Source organism: Castor canadensis, chromosome 17 (assembly GCF_047511655.1).
Source record: "Castor canadensis chromosome 17, mCasCan1.hap1v2, whole genome shotgun sequence".
Classification (NCBI taxonomy): domain Eukaryota; kingdom Metazoa; phylum Chordata; class Mammalia; order Rodentia; family Castoridae; genus Castor; species Castor canadensis.
Window position 1 is genome coordinate 59,200,936 of NC_133402.1, and position 24,954 is coordinate 59,225,889.

General features: G+C 46.0%; 2 protein-coding genes and 2 pseudogenes across 8 annotated transcripts in view; 1 reads left to right on the forward strand and 3 right to left on the reverse strand.

Annotated features, from left to right (window-relative positions):
• Positions 1-13,332, forward strand: part of Esyt3 (extended synaptotagmin 3) — a 57,902-nt gene extending 44,570 nt beyond the window's left edge. For 3 of the 4 annotated variants that reach the window (XM_074059177.1, XM_020168284.2, XM_074059175.1), the window contains exons 8-23: positions 171-291; positions 1,403-1,573; positions 2,119-2,201; positions 3,792-3,840; positions 4,209-4,298; positions 4,682-4,744; positions 4,834-4,896; positions 5,452-5,520; positions 6,213-6,299; positions 6,838-6,987; positions 8,107-8,594; positions 9,019-9,108; positions 9,445-9,576; positions 11,021-11,126; positions 11,660-11,709; positions 11,922-13,332. In XM_074059177.1, the coding sequence (XP_073915278.1) occupies positions 171-291; positions 1,403-1,573; positions 2,119-2,201; positions 3,792-3,840; positions 4,209-4,298; positions 4,682-4,744; positions 4,834-4,896; positions 5,452-5,520; positions 6,213-6,299; positions 6,838-6,987; positions 8,107-8,594; positions 9,019-9,108; positions 9,445-9,576; positions 11,021-11,126; positions 11,660-11,709; positions 11,922-11,958 (1,849 nt within the window). In that variant the 3' untranslated portion in view covers positions 11,959-13,332. The remainder of the gene's footprint in view (positions 1-170; positions 292-1,402; positions 1,574-2,118; positions 2,202-3,791; positions 3,841-4,208; positions 4,299-4,681; positions 4,745-4,833; positions 4,897-5,451; positions 5,521-6,212; positions 6,300-6,837; positions 6,988-8,106; positions 8,595-9,018; positions 9,109-9,444; positions 9,577-11,020; positions 11,127-11,659; positions 11,710-11,921) is intronic. The other variant, XM_074059176.1, reaches the window with a different exon arrangement.
• LOC141418738 (small nucleolar RNA U13) lies at positions 7,468-7,554 on the reverse strand (annotated as a pseudogene).
• Positions 7,885-24,954, reverse strand: part of Cep70 (centrosomal protein 70) — a 52,909-nt gene continuing 35,839 nt past the window's right edge. Inside the window, exons 14-18 of one of the 4 annotated variants that reach the window (XM_074059179.1) lie at positions 23,507-23,653; positions 23,236-23,404; positions 22,777-22,891; positions 21,713-21,792; positions 7,885-8,020 (exon numbers count right to left, since the gene is read on the reverse strand). In XM_074059179.1, coding sequence (XP_073915280.1) covers positions 7,986-8,020; positions 21,713-21,792; positions 22,777-22,891; positions 23,236-23,404; positions 23,507-23,653 — 546 coding nt within the window. In that variant the 3' untranslated portion in view covers positions 7,885-7,985. Of the gene's footprint in view, positions 8,021-17,628; positions 18,759-21,712; positions 21,793-22,776; positions 22,892-23,235; positions 23,405-23,506; positions 23,654-24,954 lie in introns of those variants that run through there. The other 3 variants (XM_074059180.1, XM_074059181.1, XM_074059178.1) reach the window with 3 other exon arrangements.
• LOC141418638 (U2 spliceosomal RNA) lies at positions 17,370-17,547 on the reverse strand (annotated as a pseudogene).

Genomic DNA, 24,954 nt, shown 5'->3' on the forward strand with positions numbered 1-24,954 from the left:
TGACAGGTGTCAGGGTCTGTCAGAAGGTGAACCCACCTCCCACCCAACATCCAGGCAGGAAGGGGGCAGCACTGCCTCTGGGTGGGGCCCCTGCAGGGCATGGAATGGAGGGGAAGAGGACACAGGGGAGGCAGTGCCCCCTCTATAGCTGCTCATGCCTGGTGTCCCAGTGAGGTGTCAGACAGCCTGCTGGAGGACCTCATCGCTGCCCACCTGGTGCTGCCCAACCGTGTGACGGTGCCCGTGAAGAAGGGGCTGGATGTGACCAACCTGCGCTTTCCGCTGCCCTGTGTGAGTACCAGGCCCCAGCTGGAGCGGCCAGTCTACACGGTCACTGGTAAACCGTAGCCGGCCACAGCTGCCCCACCAGGCTCGACACTGGATTTCTCATGAGGATTTGCCATGGCAGTGTGGACGGAGCCCTTTGTCCCTGCTAATGGCTACCGGTGACTGTGGGGCGTGCTCAGCTGACCCACCAGCTCCCTGTCAATGGCAGACAGGTTGCATCTGGGCTGTCGCTACTCCAAAGAGTGCAGTGAATAACCTTGGGGACGTGTCTTTTATGTTCTTGCCAGTGTGCCTTTCGGTTTTGTGGGTTACGTATCTACTGGTATTTAAAAAAAAAAATTCTACGAAGGAGGCAGTGTTTAAGTCCTGTGAACTGTTCTTTTCCTACATCCTGTGCTCTGATCTTTGTGATGCTAGGGATCGAACCCAGGGCCTCACTTTTGCTAGGCAAGTAGTCTATCATGTGAGCTAAGCCCTCAGTCCTTTTGTTTTTACTTTATTTTTGAGATGGGGTCTCACTGCTAACTTTGCCTTGGGCTGGCCTTGAACTCATGATTTTTCTCCCTCCACCTCCTGAGTAGCTGGGACTATAGGTGTGCACCACCATGCCTGGCTCCTATGCTCCATTCTTTATTAACTTTTTTTTTTAAACAACCATCTATGTGAGTGTGGGGAAGGAGGTGTCTTGCCCTATAGCACAGGGTAGGCCCTTTATAAGTACAGGGACCAGCAGCAGGCGGTGCCCACCAGGTATGGAAAGGTGACACTAGGGTTCAGTCTATGTGCAGGCCTCACAGGGGGTTGGAGGAGAACAGGAGGTGTCCTCAGGTGGCAAGGTGGTTGGCACAGGAGGGACAAACAGCTGTAGCTGAATGAGCCGTTCTGTGGTCGTTAGGAGACAGGGATTGTGAGAAGGCATGGGACCCAATGTCCTGGGCCCTACCACCACTTGCTGTGTGGCCTTGGCCAGGTCGCTGCTGTCTCTGGTTGCTGCCTCTCTATCCAGATATTGGATGGAGTGGGAGCGAGCAGTGGTGACCTCTGATGGCTTTGGCTCTGATATCCTGGCACAGCTCGGGAAGCAGCCGTGAACTCCGGGCTGGGCATATTCCAGGGGGTGATCAGAGTCCACCTGCTGGAGGCTGAGAAGCTGGCCCCGAAGGACAACTTCCTGGGGCTCGGAGGGAAGTCAGACCCCTACGCCAAGGTGAGCATCGGCTTGCAGCACTGCCGGAGCAGGACCGTCTACAGGAATCTGAACCCCACCTGGAACGAAGCATTTGAGGTGACGCTCTCCTCTGCCTCTCAGCTTCACGCTGGGATGTGGTGGGCACGGCCTGCGTGGCTCTCCTGTCCCCACGGGGAAACCCTGGCCAGAGGCATGGGCCTTGGAGGCGGGTGGGCAGATCTGTGTAATTCCATCAGGCTTCCAGAGGTAGGCTGCTTTGGCCCCTCAAATGAGAGCAAAAGAGCTCTCAGTGGCAGTCCTGCCCCCTCCCCTCAGCCTCCCTGCCTCTCATCCCCAGTCCCTGCTCCTGGAAGTCTGGGCCTTGCTGTCTGTTAAGTCAGATCACAGGTTCCAGAGCCACCGTCAGGTCTTCCCTGCTTCCCCTCCCAACCAGCCGAGCAAGCCTGGTCAGAGCAGCAGGCACTACTGTCCTCCGGGCAGGGGCTGGCACCTGCTGTCTCTTGTCCTCCCTGCCGCCCTGGGGGAGGCACTGAGAAGGCCAGAGGCCTGTGGGCACTAAGTAGGATTTGGCTCCCTCTGGGTATTAAGGTCTGATTTTTTCAGTCATGACTGCAGGCCATGACACCTCTCTCTGCTTCCAGTTCATGGTATATGAAGTCCCCGGGCAGGACCTGGAGGTGGACCTGTATGATGAGGACACTGACAGGGATGACTTCCTGGGCAGGTGAGGAGGAGGTGGAGCTGGGCCTGAGGGGCTGACTTCTCTCCCTGGGGGTCTGGGCTGGGCCTTGGGACAAAGGCACCCTTACCCCATGGCTTAATGACCTGCAACCCTCTCTGGTGACTCCATCATGGTGACTAAACCGGGCAACCTGCTCCCCCCTTCCCCAGTCCTGCCACAAACCTTCCCAGCTGTCTCTCAAGTCCCCAGCCCTAACCTTGGCCCTGGGCAGTACAGAGCAGGGCAAGATTTGTGCCTGATGGGCTCTGTTTTCTGCCTCACTGATGCTGTACCCGGAGTCCCCATTTGGAGCAGTGGGCAAGGATAGCAGTGGGCAGCCAGGCACCCGATCCCCAGGAACCCTGGCTGTTCCCTGTGAGCTAGGGAGCTCAGCCCCTCAGTGGCCATCAAACGGGCCATTTGGTTCAAGTGGCCGGGCTGGATCTGACCATCATCTTTTGGACACAGTCCCTTTACCGGGAATGGCCTACAAAATAAAGGCACTAGCGTTCCCTCTACTTACTATGGAAGTAGCTGAGGTACCAAACCAAACCCCTCTCCACCCCGGAAACGTGAGCCACTCAGGGGACAGGGGCTGAATGTTTGGAGAGTCACAATCACCAACTACTCAGGCTCCTTCAGTTTTCAGAAACAAGTAGACTCTGTGTGTTGACTGGGGGTCATCCATGAACTTGGGCTCAGCCTCTAGGGAAAGGACCCCTGCATGTTTCAGCCTGGGTGGGTGTGAGCCGAGGGAGGAGGGGAGCCCCACGCCCCACTGTTAGCAGTGCTCCCCTGAGAGCCAGAGGCAGAGAAGGGAGTTGACTGGCATCTTCACAGCCCTGTGGTGGCCAGCTTGTCTCCATGAGCAAAGAGTTAAGAAAAGCAGGAAACAGTCTGATGGCCCGAGAAATGGCTTATAACCAGGGGTTGCTGATCATTCCATTTGGGTGGCAAAGTTGCAGTTTTTGCAGGGCTGCAGGTTAGAACTGAGGTAGTGGCGTGTGCCCTAGGTACAGAGTTCAGAGGCATCGGAGTTCCCAGCGCCATTCTGAGTTACACAGGCGGGCGCTTCAGGACCTTCCAGCTGGGCCTGGCTCCAGGTGGGGGAGGGAGAGGCTTGGTGCGGGAGTCACCTGCTCTCTCACACACATGCCATCTGCACTTGTCCCTTGCAGGGCGCTCAGGACCATTTTCAAATCAGTATGGCATTTTGGCTGTGAAAATGACTAGGGAGGTGGCACCTTGCATTCAGAGGACACAGGGCCAGGAAGCTAAGTTTCTACCGTGCCCAGACCACTGTGCACAGTCGAGAATCATCCCATTTCAAATACCAGTAGCACTGTTGGGAAATACAGAGGCAATGTGTCCAGGGGCCTCTGCTTGTATTTTAGGAGGCCAGGAGCCACTGTCTCCCCGGGCAGTGTGTGCCCAGTGGGGCAGGCCTGATGGCTCCTGAGTCCTTCCTGCTCTTGACTGACAATGGCCTCGCATTGGCTCCTGGATAGATAAGATGGCCGTTCTGATGGCCCTGCTTGGCTATTTGCGACAGATTGCAAATAGCTGTACTCACTCCTCTCCTGTGTGTTCCAGCTTGCAGATCAACCTTGGAGATGTCATGACGAACAGAGTGGTGGATGAGGTAGAGGCAGTGTCCCAACCCCAGGGTTTCCAGGGTAGCCACCCTCATCCCTCGGCTAGCTCCAGCAGGTCACTTCAGTCCCTGTGACATGGCCCTTTTGGTGCTGGGCTGCACACCTGGGAATGCCCACAGAGTAAGGACCCCCAGCAGGGGACAATCGCATGGCACGGGAAGGCAGGCCAGGCCTTCTGTCCCATGTCACCATATCTACCAGCCCTGCTGAGCCCATGGAGCACCCTGCCTGTGTTGTCCACCCTTTCCCTGGAACCCTACTAGGATCCCCTTGAGGTTCCAGCACTGAGCAGTCCCCAAAGGGTCAGTAGCATGTCCCTGTTCCTGAGCCTTCCCCTCTCGTCCCTACCCCACAGTGGTTTGTCCTGAACGACACCACCAGTGGTCGGCTGCACCTGCGGCTGGAGTGGCTGTCACTGCTCACTGACCAGGAAGCTGTGGCCGAGGTGAGTTCCAGGTCTCAGGCGCCCCCTAGTGGAAAGGAGGGCGTTGCACTGTGTGGGTAGTGGCAGGGAAGGGGAAGTGTCCAGTCCTTCCCTCTGTCTCCGTTCTTGCTCATCTCCTGCAGAACATGTCATTCAGCCACCTCTCCCAGCCAGGGAGCTTGACCTCTCAGCAAACATCCTGTGAGCATCACCGGTGTCCCCGGACAGGATGGGGTCTTTAGAGCTGTGTCAGTGCCTGTCTAACTTGAATCTGTCGTGCTATGGTTGTGTTCTTTGTCTCAACAAAAACAAAAATTAGGTTGTGTGAGATCTGAGTGTGAGATCTCACAGTCAGTCTAGAAGCCTGGCTGTCTTCTCCAAAACCAGGCTGTATCTGTTTGCAGGACGATGGTGGCCTCTCCACAGCCATCCTCGTGGTCTACTTAGAGAGCGCCTGCAACCTGCCGGTGAGAGGCAACACACACACCCCCTGCCTTGCGCCCTTCACTTTCAGATGTCTGTGTGTTTCTGTAACCCCGTTCTTCTTGTGCTGCAGAGAAACCCTTTCGAATACCTGAACGGCGAATATCGAGCCAAAAAACTCTCCAGGTTTGCCAAGGTGTGTGTCTGTCTGTCTGTCTGTCTAGAAACTTAAGGGCAAATCATGACAGCTTTTTCCTAAAGTAATCACAGCCCTGTGTCCTGAGCCGGGGTCTGTGCACACACGGCCTGAGGATGACAAGAGATGCAATGCAGTTCACTGGCTCTACTGGGTGGCCAGCAGCCTGTCCCTGGTCCTTCTGGTGACTAGATGTCAGTAGTTTTTATAACCATTTTATAAGCAGGACCCAGAAGGTTAAGTTCCTGGGTCACACAGTGAGGAGGGGCCTCTAGAACTTGACTCTACTCTGTTCCTGTAGCTCCAGTGAACAGCAGTGTGCATTGAGCCAGGCCCCACTCTGGTCTCCAGTCAGTAGTTGGAACCACTCCCTGGGACAGTCCTGCCTAGTGCTCACACAGGGGACAGGGCAGGGGCCTAGGAAGCACAGAGCAGCCATCTTTCAAAAGGGAAGCGATTGGCCGCTCCAGGACCCATGGGTGAGCCTGGAGGGTGGGGATGGGACTCAGGCTCAAGCCTGCTGAGCCACTTTCAGTGCTGTGGTCCCCCTCACAGAACAAGGTCAGCAGAGACCCTTCTTCCTATGTCAAGCTGTCGGTAGGCAAGAAGACATATACGAGTAAGGTAAGCCTGGAGTGAGAAAATGGGGACCTGGCTCTTTTAGGGAGAAAGGTGAAGGGGAAGGAAATTCACTTACACTGACTGCTATTGGGCATTTTTAGTCTTTACAGTAGTCTCAAAGTAGTCCTCTAGTTTAGGAATCTGAGGATTACAGATGTGACTTTGCCCAAGAACAGTGCTACAAAACAGCAGAATTGGGGCTCAAGTTCTTCCATCTACTAGGAATCTCCCTGTATAGCTAACCTCACCTCAACTAGCAAAACCCCCTGGTCCTCCTTATTTATGTTTATACTCTCTTCAACAAAAATTAGAGATAAGGGCAAAAGAGTTCCTGCTGGAAGCGAGGGGGTGGGGGAAGGGGGAGGGAGTGGGGAGAAAGGGAGGGAGCGGGGACAGGGGGGAGAAATGACCCAAACATTGCACGCACATATGAATAAATGAAAAAAAAAAGTTCTTCCATCTAGCACCCTGTACCCTACCAGCCCCCGAAGTGAGTTCTTCCGACAGTGAGATGATTTTTTAGCCTCTGTGAAACTTCCTGGCAATGCACTCCTTACCCTAGCGTCTGGCTATCCTGCTCTGTGCCCCTCTACTGTAGCCCATGCGGTCTGATCCCCAGAGCACCTGGGAACCACACTGAGAGCAGAGGAAGGCCATTCTGACCCTTCAGTGATCTCATCCTCTTCTGTTCCCAGACATGTCCCCACAGCAAGGACCCTGTGTGGAGCCAGATGTTCCCTTTCTTTGTGTACAGTGTGGAGGCCGAGCAGCTCCATGTGAAGGTTTGCTTGAAGTTGAGCTCTTGGAACAGTGAAGAAGTTTCTGAGCCAGGAACAGTGGGGAGCTGAAGGGGCAGGGGAGAAGGGGCAGGCTGGGGCAGGAGTCAGCGCCTGGTGTGTGGGAAACAAGGCCTCATCTCCTTGAGGCTGGTGCCAAGGTCAGTGGTAGAAGGCAGACCCTTAAGTCCCTTCCACAGCTGTGTGGAAGAGTTGTTACCTCTTTTATTGACACAGGAGCAAACAGAGGCTAAGTCAGTCAATGATTTGCCCAAGGTCTCGTGACCAAGTGGTGGAGCTGGGATCTTGTGGGGCCCTATGCCTGCCTGGATGTCACGTCATGGAACAGCATAGCTCACTGGTCCCTAAACCCCACGGCCATGCACAGACCAGCCTCAGATAACACCTCTACTCCAAGGTGCCCTCTTCTCTGGGTTACAGAGACCCAGATGCCAATAGCTGCATGGTCCAGACTCAGTTGGGGTCGAGAAAGCAGAGGGGGTGCCAGTGGAGCTTAACCCCTGGTTTTTGCTGGCACTGCCAGGTGCTGGATGATGACCAGGATTGTGCTCTGGGAGTGCTGGACGTGCCCCTGTGTCAGATCCTCCCCTGTGCCGACCTCACCCTTGAGCAGCGCTTCCAGCTGGGCCACTCAGGCCTGGACAGCCTCATCTCCATGAGGCTGGTGCTTCGGGTAAATCTCCCCCATCCCTGGGGTGAGGGCGGGGGGCTCTGCCTATGGAGCAAGGTGAACTCTCCCGGCACCAAGCCTGCTCTGAGTCAGAAGTCAGGAGATGGATTTATGCTGTTCAATGATTTTGGAATATTGACAGCTATTCTCTCTTCAAATGTAATCATCTCCTCCCTCACCCATTCTTTTAAAATCCCTTCCTCTGGAACCTCTCCACTGCACCTTCTCATCCCTCCTCCATGTCTGAACTTCACCTTCCATTTCCCATCTAATTCCTTACCATTGTCTTCCAGATCACTAACTCTCTCTTTGGCTGTGCCCAGTTTACTTTTTAGCCTGTGTTGGTTTTTAATCTCGTCCAAATTCACCAGGTCTTTTTATTATTATTATTATTATTATTTCCTTATGTTTATATTCATTTGAAAATGTTTTACACTGTAATCTGTTAATTCTGTTATCTGAAGATCTTGGGAGTTTTTTGTGTGTCGTGTGGGTGATGTACAAGGTCTGAGGGAGGCACGTCACACAGTGGCATGAGCACCCAGTTACGCTTATGAATCACAAAAGGATCTTGGGAGTAAATTTTGTTTTCCTGGTGACTGTTTTGTAACGTGGGCTGGGCACACTTTTAGCATTCCTGGACTAAGGCTTATCTCTTCTGAGGAGGTTTTGCAGCAGGAGGACCTTAGGGGCACTGTAAACCTGGACCCATTTTATCTTAATTTCTTTACCTGGGGGTTTTGAAACCCAAAGTTGTTTGAATTTGAACTCAGAATTCACGAGAACAGGCCTACAAGGCACTATGTCCTTAGGGAAGACTTTCCCCACGTACAAGCTAAGACAGACACCTCTTGTCAATGTTTGCCAGTGGCTGGAATGTTTATTCTGGATTACTTTTTCACTAGTGAGATGCAAGCTTCTTGGATCTTACAGCTTCACATTAACACAAGGGCAGCTTAACTTTTATCGTTTGGTTCTTTGTGTTTTGGCGTTAACATTTTTCAGAATGTATGGAGCACCGTATTTCTGGAGATGGCTGAGGGGAAAAGGGGAAGAAGAAACAATGGCTGAAGATGTGGCTGTAGTAGACCCAACCCACAAACCACTGTCTTTTACTTCTAGTTCTTGCATGTGGAGGAACGAGAGCTGGGGAGCCCGTACACAGGACCGGATGCCCTAAAGAAAGGCCCTCTGTTAGTCAAGAAGTTAGCCACCAACCAGGGTCCCAAAGCTCCACCTCAGGGAGACAGCCCTGCAGATGTGCCATGTCCCCCAGATCCTGCTTCTGACACCAAGGGAGCCGTCAAGAGCACCACAACGGCCACCAGTGCTGCCACTGAGCCCGTGGCCCAGGAGACAGATCCAGAGCCCAAAGGCAAGGACAGTGCCAATGGGCTGTGTGAGCCTGTGGGGAAGAAGAGGAACTCAGCCACCATCTTCCTGACTGTCCCAGGCCCTCACTCTCCAGGGCCCGTCAAGTCGCCCAGACCTATGAAATGTCCTGCCTCGCCCTTCGCGTGGCCACCCAAGAGGCTGGCTCCCAGCCTGTGCTCGCTCAACTCCCTGGCCTCTTCCTGCTTTGACCTGACAGATGTCAGCGTCAACACAGAGTATGCACCTCTCTGCTCAATCTCTTCTAAAACCACCTGCAGCAAAAATACCTCCCTGGATGGAAAGCTATGAACTTACTGAGCCGTGCAAGTTCTGGTTTTCCACAAAGTATCTTCACAAGAGGCAGTGTGCTATGATAGAAAGAACACGGGGCAAGTGAGAGAGCCATCTGTGTGGTTATGACATTAGACAGCTGCTGGCCCAGAGCGTGTAATCTGATTTCCTAACCTTTACAATAACCTTACAAGGTGGAACAAACCCTTATCAAATTCAAGGTCACCCAAAGTCCCCCCAGGAACCAGGGTCCACACGTGCCGAGTACTGGCCCACGTGGCTCTGGCTTCACTTAGGACATGCTTTTCTGTCTCAGGGGTGAGGGTCGGCTCTCCTAATGATGAGAAGTGACAAGCCCTTTCTTCACAGAGGCGGGGACCGCAGGCTGGGTGAGATTCAGCTCACGGTGCGCTATGTGTGCCTGCGGCGCTGCCTCCGGGTGCTCGTCAACGCTTGCAGGTGCGGGTGCTACGGAAGCTCTGAGAACCATGAGTCAAAGGGAGGGGGCCCGGTGGTCCTCCTTTGACGCTGCTGCTGGGCTCAGGAGCCAGGGGCTTCGCTCAGATGCAGTCACTACCAAACTGTCCTGGATGGCTGAGAGTCAGTACAGCCCCTTGGCTGGAAAGTACTTGCTGTACCCCAAGTGGTACAAAAATGCATGGATCTGGTATTTTGCCTGTCTAGACTACAGAGGATTTTTATCCTCAAGGCCCCAAAAGCTGAGTGGCTAACAGCTTTCTCCCGAACGAGCGTTTTCAGTGTTTGAAACCAGGGCCCTTTTTCTCTACACCTCAGAAAGCTGACACCATGCACCATCAGTGGAGCTGATCCCTACGTCCGCATCTACCTGTTACCAGAAAAGAGGTGGGCGAGTCGCAAGAAGACCTCGGTGAAGCGGAAGACCCTGGAACCCCGGTTTGATGAGACGTAAGTAGCCTTGGCCTTTCTAGCGCAGTGAAAGGCACCGCCTGCCAGGGTTGAGCAGGGCAACTTCTCAAACAGGCCACTCTCCTTTGCTGTCCACAGAGGGTGAAGTGTTCCTGATTAAGGAATGTTCCCTACTATGGTCAGCTTTTTTGTTTTGGTTTTCTGGGATCTGCTTTACCTTCTAGAATGCAGTTAAAAACAAACATTCCTTGAATTTAAGACCTAAAATTCCCCCTGAACTCCAAGCTCTTTGGCCTGGCTTCCCTCTTGCAACACAGCAGAGGTGGTAGGCGAAACAGGTCCTCTCCCCCATCCTTCAGGACAAAACTGGTAGGTAGACTTATCACGTTTCTTGCCTTTGATGGGTCAGTAGTAGTTTTGTTTTGTGTGGGGTTTTTTTGTTTTGTTTTTTGGTCTTTTCTTTTTTGGTACTGGGATTGAACCCAGGGTCTCATGCATGCTAGACAGGGTGCAAAAACCAAAATCTCATCACTGCTGTCATCAGCTTAGGAAGACATTGTACCTCATTGCCTCCCTCTTACCCTGATCAATAACCACTCATTTTCTTGGCAGAACTGGGGTTTGTGTTCTACCACTTGTGTTACATGTGGCCATCTATGCCTCCCTTGTACCTGTAGTCACCTGGCTTGTACCCAGTTTAAAGGAGCAGTAACTGATGCTTTGAGTTCACCAAGAAAGATGAATTTATGCGTTCAGCATTTACTGACCACAGGCACTGTCCTACAGGGTAGAACCACACAAGGGAGAGACTGCTTGAAGACAGCTCAGACAAAATTTTTAAAGGATGTCAAATTGCTATGGAAGAATAGAGGAGGGAGAGATTGAACATTTAATAAGTCTGTTGGTAATTCTCAAAATTATAAGCCTGGATTATTAGGAAGACTTAGCAACTCCTACCCTAAAAACAAACTCAGAAGGGCTCCAGGGGCCTCTTGTGAGTACAGTATGAAGCTGGGTCAGTCAATATTTCCATGCAGTCCTAATTATTCAGTGTCCAGACCTTTAGGTAACTAGACAGCTTAGAAAGGGCTTGAGCCAGCTATGCAGGAGGCATAGGTAGGAGGATCACAGTCTGAGGCCAGCCCTGTGAGCAAAAGGTGCAGCCCAAGTGGTAGAATGCTTACTGCACGAGACCCTGAGTTCAAACCCCAGTACTGCCCCAGAAGAAAGAGGTTGAGGAAAGTCTCTGAGCAGGGTGAGGAGAGTGAAGTGAGAGAGGGCTAAACTCCAATCCCTAGTAGCGTGCTCAGTGCAAGTGCCTCTGACACTTCCAGGAGCATCTATCAGATAATGTGCAGAGTCTCTAAAGCAGCACCTTTCCTCTCAATGGTCAATGGCTTCTGTCTGAGAAGGGAAGACACACTTCAGGTTTTCAGCAAAAATGACTGGAATATGTAATTCTTGTATTTTTTGATTCTTGAAGATTTGAATTTTTTGTTCCCATGGAAGAAGTACAGAAGAGGTCACTGGATGTCGCAGTGAAAAATAGTAGACCACTTGGCTCACACAGAAGGAAAGAGTTAGGAAAAGTAAGTATAGGGGAGACTGTGGGCACTCGGTCTCTCCTGGAGTCCTTGTCAAATTCTGGTGACCATCACTAGAACTGACCACAAACAGGGTATGGCCTCATCGAGAGGGTTGTCTTTTATATCTTTAAAACTTAAAGCCTATTCAAATTCAGCATTCCAAAAGTACGTGAGCATGGACTGCGGGCTTAAGTGTTGTTTTGATAAACAGCAGTGTCAAGAGTTTGGTGATGATGGATTTCGGTACTTTACCTAAAGTAGAGGAAATACAACCCTCAGGACGCCTGAGGAGAAGAGGGCATTTGTGGGGCTTGCATTACTTACATTCATCTCTTTAAAGCCCGATATTATCACATTTCAACTGATGAGGCACTTGAAAAAAAGTGGAAATCACCTGAAATTACACTCCAAATAACAACACTGAGGCTGGCGTGTACACTGTATTGCCCCACAGAAAGAACTCTGAAACCCTCACCGCCAGTCCAGTTCATTCCACTGCGTTTTGGGAACGGAACTAATTGTTTGTGATTGTTTAGGTGCTGATTGACCTATCAAAAGAAGATTTGATTAAGGGCTTTTCACAGTGGTAAGTGCGCCCTTTCATTTTATCACTGTTAATACACAACACTGTCTCACACAGCTCCCCAATAGGACTCTAGAGAAGGGAGACAGGCTTTCTGTCCACAGGCTCTTTGTGAACTCTATCAGTAATCCTGGCTGGCTCTACAGAGGCCTAGGCAGCTTGTCCTGTTACAGCCACAATGAACTATCATGAACATGACCCCAAGTGTCTTACAGGTACGAGCTGACTCCTGATGGACAGCCCAGAAGCTGATGAACATGACCCCAAGTGTCTTACAGGCACGAGCTCACTCCTGATGGACAGCCCAGAAGCTGATGAACATGACCCCAAGTGTCTTACAGGCACGAGCTGACTCCTGATGGACAGCCCAGAAGCTGATGAACATGACCCCAAGTGTCTTACAGGCACGAGCTGACTCCTGATGGACAGCCCAGAAGCTGATGAACATGACCCCAAGTGTCTTACAGGCACGAGCTGACTCCTGATGGACAGCCCAGAAGCTGATGAACATGACCCCAAGTGTCTTACAGGCACGAGCTCACTCCTGATGGACAGCCCAGAAGCTGATGAACATGACCCCAAGTGTCTTACAGGCACGAGCTGACTCCTGATGGACAGCCCAGAAGCTGATGAACATGACCCCAAGTGTCTTACAGGCACGAGCTGACTCCTGATGGACAGCCCAGAAGCTGATAAGTGCTACTGTCCTGACATGATAGGATGTGTGCATATGTGTATTTTCTCATTTAAATCAAAATGGCCATTGGATGAAAGTAAGAGGTGGTTACATAAAGGCAAGAACTACTTCACTGGATTTGTTCTGTCCAGAAATGAGGCACTGGTCTGTGTCTTCAAACCCTCAGCCGTGACTTTGCACACCTGACTTAGGACTTGCCTACATATCCTGTCCCTGACATGGGGAGGAGCAGCTACCAGCATTTGCAGGCACTTCTTTTGTGAAAATAAGTGACCTGAGCTCACACTGTCAAAGTCCTTCTGGCTGCCACCTCGGGTGCTTGTATGCCTGGAGGTTCGTTCCTAATTTGGAGCTATAGTGGTGGTGGTATATTTAAATAGTGATAGTGGAGTTTGACTGCAGACCATCCCCTATGTGATGACATTTCCATACAAAAATGCAAGTCCCAAACCCAGGCCTCCATCAGTATTCTCACAGGAGAGGCAGTGCCAAGGAAGAAAGGGGGCTTTCCATCTTTTAGAACAGTGGGACAGAATTACAGAATTTCTGCTTGTCTAAGATATTTAAACAAGTGCCTCTTACGCATTTCAAGCTTTGTAAGAACAAATAGGCTTCTTGTCCCCATCACTGCTATTTCACTGTACAGATTTCCTATGTTCTATAAAAATCAAAGCGTACTCAAATTAAGGATAATCTGGTTTGGCTCCTCCGTGCATGTGCAGATGGTCTATTCCAGAACTGTCCCAATGCCATGCCCATCTCAACAATTCTGTCTTGTGACATTGTGTTTAAAATGCTTACAAGGTATTAAGCAACAAGTACTGTTTGATACTTAATGTTCCAGTTTACCTGCAAGTGAACTATAAGCTACTTGAAATGTTTAAGATTGTGCTAAGTACATGTACAATAAATAGTTTCTGTGATTTCTATTTTGAACTAATGCCTAATCCATCTACCTCATGCCAACATCGTAACTGCTCCCTAAGCTGACACATAATTCAAAAACGGAAAAGCACTGGAGAAAGCTAAGGAATGCATCAGGATAAGTATAAGCAGCTTTGAGACAGCAGAGGACCTAAAGTGTTGAGCACTTTGTTATATTTTGGTATACACCAGTTGGAGGCAAGGTGGACAAGTTGGCAGCAGGTGGTAGCACACAATCTGCCCTCCAGAGCACAGCAGCAGATAACAAGAAGGAAAGGGTACCATTAAGGAAAGGGTACCATTAAGGCACAAGTGGCCTGTGGGGAGTGAAGGCAGTGTAAATATGCTGGTAATGAGTGTCAACCAACCTTCCGTTCCTGTAACAGAAACATGAGGTATCAGCTTAGAATGCAAAAACATTCCTTTGGCTTAGTTTTGGGTGTTTCAGGCTATGCCTTTAACACATGGGCCCTTGGAACACTTACCTAAAGCACAACGCTAAACAGCCAAAGGTTTTAGGTTTTTGTGAGGGTCTCAAAACACAGTGGAACTAAAATGCTAGCAGCTAAGAAGGGACAGCTAGGATGGTGAGCTTCATATTATGAAACTAAAGATAACTGTTGTTTCAAAAATGTAAAGCTGTGTGCATCTGTTACTAATTTATTACCTTCCAGCATGGGCATCTTTGCCAGAGTTTGCTATTGGGCTCTGCCAGTAGAGGACGATGGCGGACAATTGGAGCCACAGGGCTTTCTCTTCCTCACGAGCATCTTCCATGGCAGTCAGCTCTGTGGCTTGTGGGGTGTGTTGTCCAGTGAACCCGGTTCATGGCCAAGGCCCTCCTGCAGGTTTCTCTGCCTCTCTTCTGAGGCTTAAGCCCACCTAGCCAGGAGGCACCCATCTGTTCCCAAAGTCCTCTCTTTCTCATGCTCCCTTGGCCCTGGAGTACCATTTGCTCTGTCTTTAGTTCTCCAACCTACCCCTGTTTAGTAGTTAAGCACCTTTTAAGAGTTATCAATTCTTGTATTAAATTTTTCATGTTTTATTTACCTGTGTAATGCACCTTCTATCTCCTGAATGTCAAATTTCACAATAACCAAGAAAACCAACAGAGTTCAGCATTACAGAAGAAAAGGTTACAAAGAAAAATTAGTGACCTCCTCACCAAAGGGGAGGAAAGCAGAGAAAAACATGATAAACAGAAAATACAAAGACTTTAGGTTTGTAATCACAACAAACCTACTAAAATCTAGAATGTCAAACAGCATGAACATAAAAGAAAGATGTAGAAAGTGAAGCTATGTCCAAAAATTGCAGCAAACATTGAGGAAAAGCTGCCTTCTGTTGCTGCTTCGGTGTATCTAATCAAGCTGTTATGCACATTTAAATATCACTCACTCTTACCATCACTGAGAAGGTCCACACCGTTATTCATAAAGCTGATGTTGCAGTGAGTTGTACAGTACGTAGCCATACGGTTACACACAATCATGCTTCCTATGACCTGGCAATTTTAGTTCTGGATACATATTCTAGAAGACTCACACTCAAGTACTATCATGACCCAAAAATCTAAAACTTAAGTCGTTAATCAGAATGTTTTTGCAAGGGTGCTGAATCCAAAGTATTATGTTAAAAAGAAAAACTCACTTGTAGCTCTCTGTTCCCTCAATGATTAGAAAATGAAATCAATTTTAAAAGATAATTTTAAGTACATAAGATATTAAATGCTATTAATACATTCAACAACATCCACAGGAAAATGACAAATGGAGAACTACACCACATCTGAGGCTAGAAGACCCCAGTTTTCCCCATGCTCAATTGTGTTTAGTGAGAAGATGAAAAGCCCCATTGGCGTGTGTATGTGTGTGACTTGCTGAGCAGCTTCATGTACATGGAAGTACGAGGATGAAAAACCTTCCACAGCATGACATGGTTTACTTTAATGTTATAACTAAACCAGAGCGGTAACAGTGCAGGGAGAGACAACTGGACCAATAGGCAGAAATAAAAGCCCACCAACAGACAGTTCACATAAGAATATTCAATTTACGAGTGGCGACACCACTGTGAGCAAAGGGAAAGGACAGACTTTTCAACAAAACGGTGCTGAGAAAATATGAAATGGTCCTTGACTCCTGCCATATTCAACCATCAATCATCTCCAGGTACATTAGTCTATACGTGAAAGGCAAAACTATATATCTATAATACAGGAAAATAACTTCTGTACATAAAAAGAAGACATAAGAAGGCCAGAGAACAGAAGAAGACATTTGTAACACAAAGAACTTCCAAGTGGCTCAGTCCAAAACATGTATGTAACTCTCACAAACCACTAAGAAAAAGACACATAAGTCTTCAGAAAAGAACTACAAATGCCCACTAAACCAAGGCAATGCTGCTCAACTTCACGAACAATCAGGAAACACATGCACTAGCAAACACTTCACTAGCAAAAGGGGCTTTTCATTCACTGCTCCTGGGGAGTATAAATTGGAACCACTTTGGCATTTTCTTCTAAAGTCACACGTAACTATCAAAGTCACCATTGTGTACAGTTCCAGAGGTTCCATTCACACCACTATCTGTAGAAATGGCATGGCCTCGTAACCCATGTGGCTGTACACAGAAGCAATTTCCTCCAAGACTCAGCAGCAGACCTGAATATATACTTCATAAAATTTGCACACAAGTATCTGAGGATGCATGTATACGGCAGGACTGCTTACAATAGCCAAGAACTGGTAACCACCCAAATGTCAGATAAGCAGGGGACAATGGGACAGGTGAGTTGTCCCAAGACACTCTACAGCAATAAAAACAAATGGCGTAGAGCCAACACGTGACAATGTGGATGCACATTGAGTATTAAAAAATATTAAAAAGAATATGCACTATTGTGATTCCAATTTTATAGAAGGAGGTCAATCAATGAAGTAAGTAAAGCAAAAGGCAACATTCCTGTGATCTCCAGGGAAAGGGACACAGGGTGGGAGGGGAGGCTGTTGGGAGTGCTAAGGACATTCATTTCTTAGTTGCTATGTGCTGTTCATTTCATTATACCTGCCATTTATGGTTTATACCATTTTAACCATATGTTTTATAATTTAAAAGGTTAGTAAAATGAAGGAAAAGAAATGCCTAGTAACTCTTGAAAGACAAAAATACATGCAAGGCAATAAACATGAGTAAGCAATGGGGAAGGGGGAATATTAGAAAGGGTGACATATCAACTATGAACTTACATGTACTCAAAGTACGTTCAAAATACCTAAAACAAAACTTGACAAATCAATAGAAATTTTAGTATCTCCTAGAAAGTGACAAATCAAGCAGCCCAAACAACAAAATGGTAGGAATGTAGTAAACTTAAACAACACAGTAGGAATGATGGATAATAAAGACTTTTAAGAGCATATATGCAGTATGTACAAAAGTTCATCTAAGTGGCTCAAGTGGTAGAATGCCTGGCTAGCAAGGGCATGGCCCCGAGATCAAGCCCCAGTACCACAGTAAATAAATAGTTTATGTTTAAGTATTGCTAAACAGTGATTACATTACTTTTATTATATCTTAAATAATTAAAATTGGGTAATAGATTTGCTCCAGAGGACTTAAAGCTATTCCTATCAATCCTGTCCTCCTAGGTGGCCTTTGAGGCATCTCCTCCAATCTTAATCTTTAAAACATTAATCTTTAATTATATCTCTTTCTTTCAAATATTGCCAGGACTTCCAAGCTGTCTCACAGCAATTTCCTACAGTAAGCAACTCAGAGGGTTTACATTACTGCTCATCCAAGTGCTTTTCCTTTGCTGGGATTGAACTCAGGGCCATGTGCTAGCAAGCACTCACCACGTGAGTCACAGCTCCAGTCCTTTCACTTTTAGTTTGTTTTTCTGATAGGGTCTCATACTTTCACCCATACCAGCTTCAGACCAGGATTCTTCTACCTCTGCCTCCCAAGCAGCTAAGATTACAGGCATGTACTATCATGCCCAGTCTCCAAATGCTTTTTCTACCCGTTTTGTTTTTTTTTTTGGTGCACTGTTCCTGGAAGTACTGCAATACCAGGTCGATGTATGGAGTGAACAGAGCAAACTCCTATTATATCTCCTGCTTCCAAAAATCCATTTAATATATTGTCCTTGCATAGAGGATAACTGATAAGAACAGATACTACACTTGATCTTAGCCAAAAGGCCAAGAAGCAATCTCTACCCAATTCTTGAGACACATGGTACAAGTTAACAAAACAAAGAATTTTAAACATAGAAGGAATCTAAAATATTACCTTGCGTTTCATCCCTAAGACTAAAGTCACAGCACCCGGGATGTGGACACTTGTCTACTGACATTTCTCTCCATGCCACCATGCTGTTTCCTGGAAATACTTTTACAATATTCCACATGCCATCCAACAAGAATAAGTAAGAACCTTCCCAAGCCTGCTATATTTGTAAGAGGAGGGGAGAGGGAGCCCGAATCAGCGTGTACTCGGGGCTGTGATGCAGAGCACAATGCTTAAGAAAATCAGACTGATGGTGAGAAGAGAGTAAGCAGAGAGCTGTATGAGCCATACTGTTGGGAGAAATGCTGCAAGTGAGAACCAGCCACCCAAGGCAGGCTCAGCCTAGGGGGAGAACAGGACAAATAAGTCACTGAGGACAGTTACATTTGGAAATCGTTTACAAGTTTTATTTGAGATCATATGTCCTTATAAAAAATACATTAAGATTACAGAGGGTGGGGGAGTTTTTTAAAAAAAGATTGCAAAAGAGATACTTTTTCTCTGAGGTACTTCTATCTGTTCTTCTATTTTACTCCATGATTCAGTTCTGATCCCAACACAAAGAAAAAACTTTTTTCCTTTCTTCCTCCAACTTTGAAAGAGTAATGGCCATAAGGACCTCTTAAACAGAATGTGCCAGTTATCCTTGCCAGGACAGCAGTGGCTGCTTACTGGCTGAACTTAGCAACTGGTATTCCTTTTGCCCTGATCCAAAGGGCATTAAACCTTGAACTTAAACACAACTTTTCTGTTACTTGCAATCTATCTCCCTGGGTGTCTCTCTTCCTCACAAACTCTACCTTAAAACAACCATAAGTTTTAAAGCACTCAAAAACTGCCCAAATGATTATGGGATCTATAATTAATTTACTACTTTAATAACTTAGCAACTATTCTCTGTATAAAAAAAAACAAGGTTAATAAAAATTATATGGAGAATGAACCAATTCTAAGAGGATGAATTCTGAGAGGTAGTACATTTTAGAACCCTTGTCTCAAAAATAAGATCAATCCCCAAAATACTTAGAATATTAAGAATACAATTTACACAGTAAAAATGATTTGATTTGTTTTCAGTATGAAAGTATTTTTAATTTCTTTACTGCAGGTACAATGGCATCCAAGTCATCAATTTCTGTAATAGAAAAACAAGAATAAAGGACAGTAACTTTTTCTAGTGATGAGGTCAAATCCAGGGGCAGCAGTACCACCACCAGTGTTTTCATGCACATGAAGTCTTTCTCCAACAGTCGTGCAGTTATCACTGCCTCAGGGACAGGTGCTTCACAGGGTGTCCATTCACAAAAGCTACCAAATGCCCACAAGCACCCTTGAGCCCTGGCGCTCCCTCAACAGCATGCTCTTACTAAACAGGTCCACTTGGCCATGTATGTAATAGGTGAGTGCCTCTTTAGAGCTGTAGTACTACATGGGTGAGCCAACATGGGGAAACCCCAGAGAAAGGCATCTCTTTCCTGGGTCTCCATCTGAGGGCCTGGGGATTTCTGCTCATAAAACACTGTGCTCCTTTGATTCTCTTAGGAAGAATTCTCACTAGAGGAGTGCTCTTGGCTGTCTTTTAGGATGAAGGGGATGTATCTACTAGAAGGCATGAGGCGACTCGGAACAGGCCTCAGGTGAAATGTGTAACTGCTAAGCCTGGTCTGGTTTGCCAGACAAACCAGTTCAGGGTCTTCTCTCTCACAGAAGAGAAGAGTGTTCTTCTGATACACTTTATTTTGGGGGGAGGGCAGTACTGGAGTTTGAACTCAGGGCCTCACACTTGCTAGGCAGGTGCTCAACCACTTGAGAGCCATGTCCCCAGTTTATAGGTTCCTTCTGAATTTGAGTCTTCTTCCTAAAAGTGGCATATTTTAACCTAAGTCAGAATTCATCCTGCAAAGCTCCTGACAACAGAGGAAGCAATTCTGTCATTTTCCAGATCCCAGCTCTACTTATGTAGACTCCAAATGGCAGGTCCTCTGGATATCCATGACTTTTTTGTCGCTTATTCTGCCAGGCCATTGTTCATAAATTCATAAAATATGCTTCCTTGGACTCTCTCTCCATTGTTTTAACTCCATCTTCCTTGAGCCTAAACCCATGACCCATGCTGTCCAGGTCATTCATTTTTTAAGCTCTACCTTCAGTCAGAATGCTTGACTGGACCTTCTTACAAAGTATTAAGATACAGGAAACAATGTAACTCAACCTTCAACACAGAGCTGCTTCGTACCTTACACTGATTTCCAAGATCAAGTTATGCCCTATCTCTTCCCCCATTCTGAAATCACACCTATGTCTCACTAAATAAGAAACCAGCCTTATAAATGAACCTCACAGAGAAATTCTCAGTCACACCATGGATATAAGAAAAAGAAAGGAAATATAAAATTAAATCTTCTGGACTGGGTGTGTGGTTCAAGTGGTGGAACGCCTGCCTCACAAGTGCAAAGTCCTAGGTTCAAACCCCAGTACCACCAAAAATTTTGAGCTACTGAAGACAGTCTCCATATCTGGTATTCAGAATGCTACTCTATACCCAGATGACAACGAGTATAAACACAGTCATAATTTGTCAAACAGATTTAATTTTTCCAATGTTAAATATAATAAATTTAATTCCAGAATTACAACCTTGACCAAAATATAGGATTTACCAGCAAAAAACTTTCGCTTTCTGAAGCAAAGGAACCATGCTAAGTGTTGTAATAGCTAATTCTATGGGAGGATCTGAAATAATTTTTATGGACTGGTGGAGTGGCTCAAGTGGTAGAGCGCCTGCCTAGCAAGTGTGAGGCCCTGAGTTCAAACCTTAGTGCCGCAAAAAAAAAGTGAAATAATTTTTATTAGCACACCTATTAAAATATTTATTAACATGCAAAGCAGTATTTATGAATGACTACCACACTGCTGTGTAAGCAAGTACAATCATATTTTCTATGATGCCAGGCTCTCCAGGATGCCGGGTCACAGTCACATCACACAAGCCCACAAACCCTCCTTTGTATTCTCGAGGCCACCCAGTGTCTATAGTTGCATTCCCTCTTCTTACCACGTTTTAATTTAGTGATTCCCTTGTCTTCCTAACGACCATCACTTTCTGCTCTAAAATCAAGGAGTGATTTTTCTTCTCTCTCTCTCTCCCTTTCTTTCTTTCATGAAAGAAATGGTAAAGTTTATTACAGAAGAAATTTACTATAGTAGGATAAAAGTGGAGAGAAATGGAGAAAAAGGGAGAAACAGTTCCTGTTCCCTATGCAAGAAATGGGAGTTAAGACTCCAAGGAGTGATTCTTTAAAAAAAAAAAAAATTTTTTTTTTCAGAGAACTACAAAGGAAAAAGGAAAAAAAAAAAAAAAAAGAAGTCAGGTCCCTGGGGATGTAGCTCAATGGTAAGAGTGCTTGCCTGGAACACAAGAGGCCCTGAGTGTGACCACCAGCACAAGGGCAAAAAGAATTCACTATGAATAAATTGCCTTAAACTTTGAAAACTGTTCTTAAGTTAACTTTATAGTCATATGTATTACATTAAAATAAGTAGCCTCTTTTGACTGTGACTCCCAAACAAATCATCTGTGCATAAGTACAATGCTAAACCTTCCCTTGCTGTAGAGGTCACTGCTTTATATTACTTCATGCCACCTGACAAAGTTTTATTTACGTACTTAAAAAAGCACAGTATGCAGAAGCTATCTTAAAAAAAAAAAGTAAAAAAGAAAAAAAGCCAGAAAAAGAAAAGGGGAAGGAAGGGGAGGCCTTCCAAGGTCATAAATTCTACCATCATTTCTTAGTAGGTAATGACGGAGCCAGGGTTAAACTGGGCCTGGACCAGATAATGCCATGACTCACGATATGGTTCCCAACACAGCAACCCCTATCTCTGCAAGGCTCTGGGCTTTTGCATTCTGTGGACTAGTCCCACTCAGCGTTAACTGCAAGTTAAGAGGGGTTTTCCAGGACTGACAGTGGTTTCCACACACTTTCTACCAACACTTAAGGTAAACACCAGTGACTAGGGGACACTCTTCTGTGAAATCCACTAACATCTTAAGACTCAAAATTCAACAACTGCCAATGGAGGTCTTACCTAAGATCTCAAGCAGCTCATTAGTAAAAGCCTGAAATGCCGGGAAAAATTCCTCGTGTTCTTCCAATTTGTTGATAATGCTGTTTAAAAAATGCACAGTTTACACCAAATTTCAAATTAAGGGTTCTTGCATCTGACTGCAAAAAGATGGTTGCAAATAGAACATTTTCAAAGTAGAAAGAAACTATCCTGTTAATTTAAATATAAACTTAATGACTGCTTACTGCAATCCTTCCTTTCTAGCAATTTTTTCACCTAACACTGCTTTTCTTTAAAAAAAAAAAATCTTTTTGTTATCAGTGTAAATATCTGTTCACACGGCAACACCCATTCAGCTCCAAGCTTCTCAGAACACACTTTTATAACTCTTTCTAAAAATACACTTTCGTACCCAATATCCTTTCCAACATGAAGAAAAAGTATCAGTAGTGAGTAAAACCATGGAAAGGAAGAAAAAGATCAACAGCAGGACACATTCCTTTTAAAAGCATCAAACAGCAAACTCAAGCATCAGAGTATAGAGGGTTCTTCCTGGAACGCTTGTGGACTGCATGCACCATGTAGTATGTGTGCTTCCTTCCCTTCCCTTGTGTTACAAAGGAAATTGGCAGGGAAGTGGGGAAAGTTGCTTTAAATACAGCTATGATGTCTCAATCTGGGGAGGGGCGCTGGAGGCTGAACCCAGGTTTCATGCATGCTAAGCACACAGCTTTACCTCCAGCTCCACAGTATCTTTTTAAAAACATCGGGTTTTATGTTAGTGATGCCTAGCCTTTAAAAAAACACCTAATATTTACCATCTAATAAAATAATAGATTACAGGCTACAATCTGGAAATCAGCTTATGTTGGAGAGCTCCTGACCCACCCTATGTGAACGGACCTCTATGCCCTGTTTTCATCCTGAGCACACCTGGCATTTTCTCCATCCCTAAGGGTGTGAACGTACTTTAAGTCGTCAAGTTATTTCGAAAGTGCCATTCCAAACATGGAAGGTACATAACATGTGCGGTTTGGAAAGTCTTTAGTTTCAAAAGCTCTGGATGATACTTTCCAAACAAATACCTTTGGAGGTCTTCAGGTCCTAGTACCTGCTTAACCTGCTCACTCACATCCTCGTTAATCAGTCTGCACAACTTTCCGACTGTGCTTACCAGTACACACAAAGAGGACGAACTATCTGCAAAAGACAAACACAAGCAGAGGATCACTTCCTTAAAAAAAAAAAATCCAAAATCTTTGCATCCATCAAACATTTTATACTTCAGTTCCCCTTGGTGGCTTTTAAATTTTTTTCTGCCTGATGTGGTGGCACATGCCACCTAGCACATCAGAAACTGAGGAAGAAGGACTGCCTCGGCCTGGGCTATGTAGTGAGTTCTAGGCCAACCTGAGCTACAGAGAAATGCCCTGTCTCAAAATAAATAGATAAACAAACAACTAAATAATTTTCTTAACTTACTTAACTTGTCAATTTATTAGGAATAATTTAAATGAGAGCTCAAAACAACAAACGGTTATCACCTAATTCTAAGAGTTCTTGGAGGTTTCTTATAGCGTTGCTCATTTCCCCAAGCCTTGTATACACCTCATTCATCCGGGGAAAGACTCCATTCAAAGAAGGCACATCAAATAGTTTTTGGAAGTGGGAGACAATAGCTTGTAAAGTTTGAAAGTTTGGTGTTTTGCTGCCCTGTCCAGGAGAGAGAGTGAAAAAGACAGTTCATATGTTAGCAAGATCCCAAATGTTTGATATAAAACTTTAAAATGTGAACACTGAAGTATTAAGTATTACCTTTTCCTTATTCTCAACTTCTTCCAACATTGTATCTACCATAAAGAGCAGATCTTCAACTTTGATGCCTTCATTTTCATCCTGTTTCTTTAAGTTATGCCACGGCATCAGTTCTGCAGACAGCATTTTCAAGGTCTTATACAAATCCTTCACAACAAAAGAAACTACGTGGTATTACTGATTTTAATAAAGAGTTTGTACAGCAACACTAATAAAATAAAGTGAGCCGTGCAGGATAAAAATATAGATAGAGCTGGTGGAGTGGCTAAAGCAGTAAGAGAGCCTGTGTAGCACATGTGAGGCCCTGAGTTCAAACCCCAGTGCTGCCTATATATAGAGATATAGATAGATAGACAGATAGAGCTCAGGCAAACAGGCATCATGAGTATTTTGTTGGTGGTGCAAGTAGCAGCATGATACTTTTATTAACCATCGTTCCCTCGACAGGTGCTTTTATAGAGAGATTTATGGTAAACTAGGCTGGGGTACAGCTCAGAGATTAAGTGCCTCTCTGATGAGCATGAGGCTCTGGGTCCAACCTTGAGCACTGCATAATTTATATATATATATAAATAAATATATATGTTACATATTATATTATGTAAAATATATATGTGTGTATATATATATAACATATATTAAATTTATATATATATATATATATATATATATATATATATATATAATTGTGTGTGTATGTGCATCTGTAAAGACAAAACTAAGAAGAATGTTCTGGGCTCCTTGGCAGTGACAGAAATCTGTAGCTCAGTCCCATCAAGCAAGCCCTGAAACAGCTTGAAGAGGTCTCCTGTGCTCTTCACTTTGTGCTGCTGGGGATGTAGAAACACTACAAGGTCCTATCCACCTTGTCTGGCCAGACTCTGGAGCACTGAAGGATGGGAAAGTACAAGCATACAAAAGCGTCAGGGACTGGAAAGGTGAGGGGAAAAAGTCAGGAGGCCAGCAGGGGCCATGTGCACTTGACTGGCGTTTGAGAGGCTCTGAGCTCAATCCCCAGAGCCACAGAAGGAGACAGCTAGTGGCTCCTTCCCAACTTGCTCACATACCTTTTCTCTTTCTGGTTTTGTGTGTATGTGTGCATAAACACATAAGGTCTACCATCCTTTCAGTGTTACATTTAATGTTACTCTCCACCCACCCCAGCAACCAGCATTCTACTTTGTCTGTATGATTTTTGACTGCTATAAATATCTTATATACATAAAATCATACAGCATTTTGTTAGAAATGAATTCAGTATATTGGATGTCATGAGAGAGATGACACAACTTGGAAGTCACTGGGCAAGGCAAAATTTACTTCTGCAGAAGGGTGTGCAACCAACAAAGAGTCGGCTCAACCTCCCTGGTGAGCAAGCACACTGGGTAGGAAGTCTGTTCAGGTTTTATCTCTAATGCAAGTCTGCCCCTAACCCTGATTGAACAGGT